We start from the raw sequence: 1389 nt of genomic DNA, 5'->3' as shown, positions 1-1389 counted from the left end.
TTGCAGAATGAATAATTGAAAGTGAGCAATGGAAGTCATGAGTGAACCTCAGCTTAAAGCAGTGTCACCTATAAGTCCTCAGCACACACTATACTATAGGACCATCCTCTTTGAGGACTCCATGATATCCATAGATGCCCTTTTGTTTTTGGCATTAAAGTGATCTCTTCCCATTTTGAGAAAGTGAAATTTAATGTCTACTTTTACATTTCGGTGCTATCTCATTCTCATAGAATTTAAATCCTTTCTGAATGCCCTAGTCGTTTTTTTAGTCTCCCCATGGCTGACTTCATTTCCTGATTCCTCAGTGTGTAGATCATAGGATTGAGCAAAGGGGAGATGACGGTGAAGGTGACAGAGATGGCAGTATCTGTGGGGAGGGCAGTGAAGGGCCGGGCGTAGACATAGATGCAGGGCACAAAGTGCAGGGTTACCACGGTGATGTGGGAGGTGCAGGTGGAGATGGCTTTCCTCCTTCCCTCCCCTGCGTGAGACCTCAGCATCATTAGGATGACCGTGTAAGATATGAGGAGAAAGAAGAAAATCAACCAACTGACCAGTCCGTTATTGGAAATCATCAGGAGCTCTAGAGTGAAGGTGTCGGTGCAGGCGAGTTTGAGGACCTGGGGAACATCGCAGTAGAACGTGTCAAGAACATTGGGTCCGCAGAAGGGGAGGGGCAGCAACAGAGAAATCTGCACGATGGAGTGGACAAAGCCCCCCACCCAGGAGGCCAGCACCAGGCTAGTACATCGTCCCTTACTCATGATAGTCATATAGTGAAGGGGTCTTGAGATGGCTACATAGCGATCAAAGGCCATCACAGAGAGAGAAAAAACATCTGCTCCTCCAAGAAGATGGAAGAAGAACATTTGGGTGACACAGCCATTGAAGGAAATGGTTTTTCTCTCTGATAGAAGATCAACTAGGACCTTGGGAGCAGTGATGGAGGAGAAGCAGATGTCAAGCACAGAGAGATTGCGGAGCAGGAAGTACATGGGGGTGTGAAGGTGAGACTCACAGGTCACAGTGACCATGATGAGGAGGTTTCCCAGGAGAGTTGTCATGTACACCAAAAACAAGAAGCCAAACAAGACCCAGCTCAGCTCTTGAGACTGAGTAATTCCCAGGAAAATAAATTCTTTCACTCTGGTGTAGTTTCCCTGATCCATTGGGTCACAGATCCTTTTTTCAAGTATATCTTTGGAAGAAATAACAGAGCAGTTAAAGAGTGTGTTATATAATCTCCTGTTTTCTTTTCTGGCACTTGAGTTTTGGTGTTTGCCTTAGGAGGAAGCTCTTGCAATGCATGAGCTGTGCCTGCAATTCAGCATGCCACCAGTAGGTGGAGGATTACCTGTGTTTTTGACTCCATCATCCAAGCAGATA

The 1389-nt window shown here is 46.1% G+C and overlaps 1 protein-coding gene across 1 annotated transcript; it reads right to left on the bottom strand.

Annotated features, from left to right (window-relative positions):
- Positions 1-236: 236 nt before the first annotated feature.
- Positions 237-1172, bottom strand: LOC125176938 (olfactory receptor 4D9). Its single transcript, XM_047878875.1, has one exon. It carries the CDS (start codon positions 1170-1172, stop codon positions 237-239), a length of 936 nt encoding a protein of 311 aa, XP_047734831.1.
- Positions 1173-1389: the final 217 nt, after the last annotated feature.

The sequence above is a fragment of the Prionailurus viverrinus genome, chromosome D1 (genome assembly GCF_022837055.1).
Source record: "Prionailurus viverrinus isolate Anna chromosome D1, UM_Priviv_1.0, whole genome shotgun sequence".
Lineage (NCBI taxonomy): Eukaryota > Metazoa > Chordata > Mammalia > Carnivora > Felidae > Prionailurus > Prionailurus viverrinus.
The sequence above is the reverse complement of the archived record's forward strand: the minus strand, read 5'-3'. Positions and strand labels throughout refer to the sequence as shown.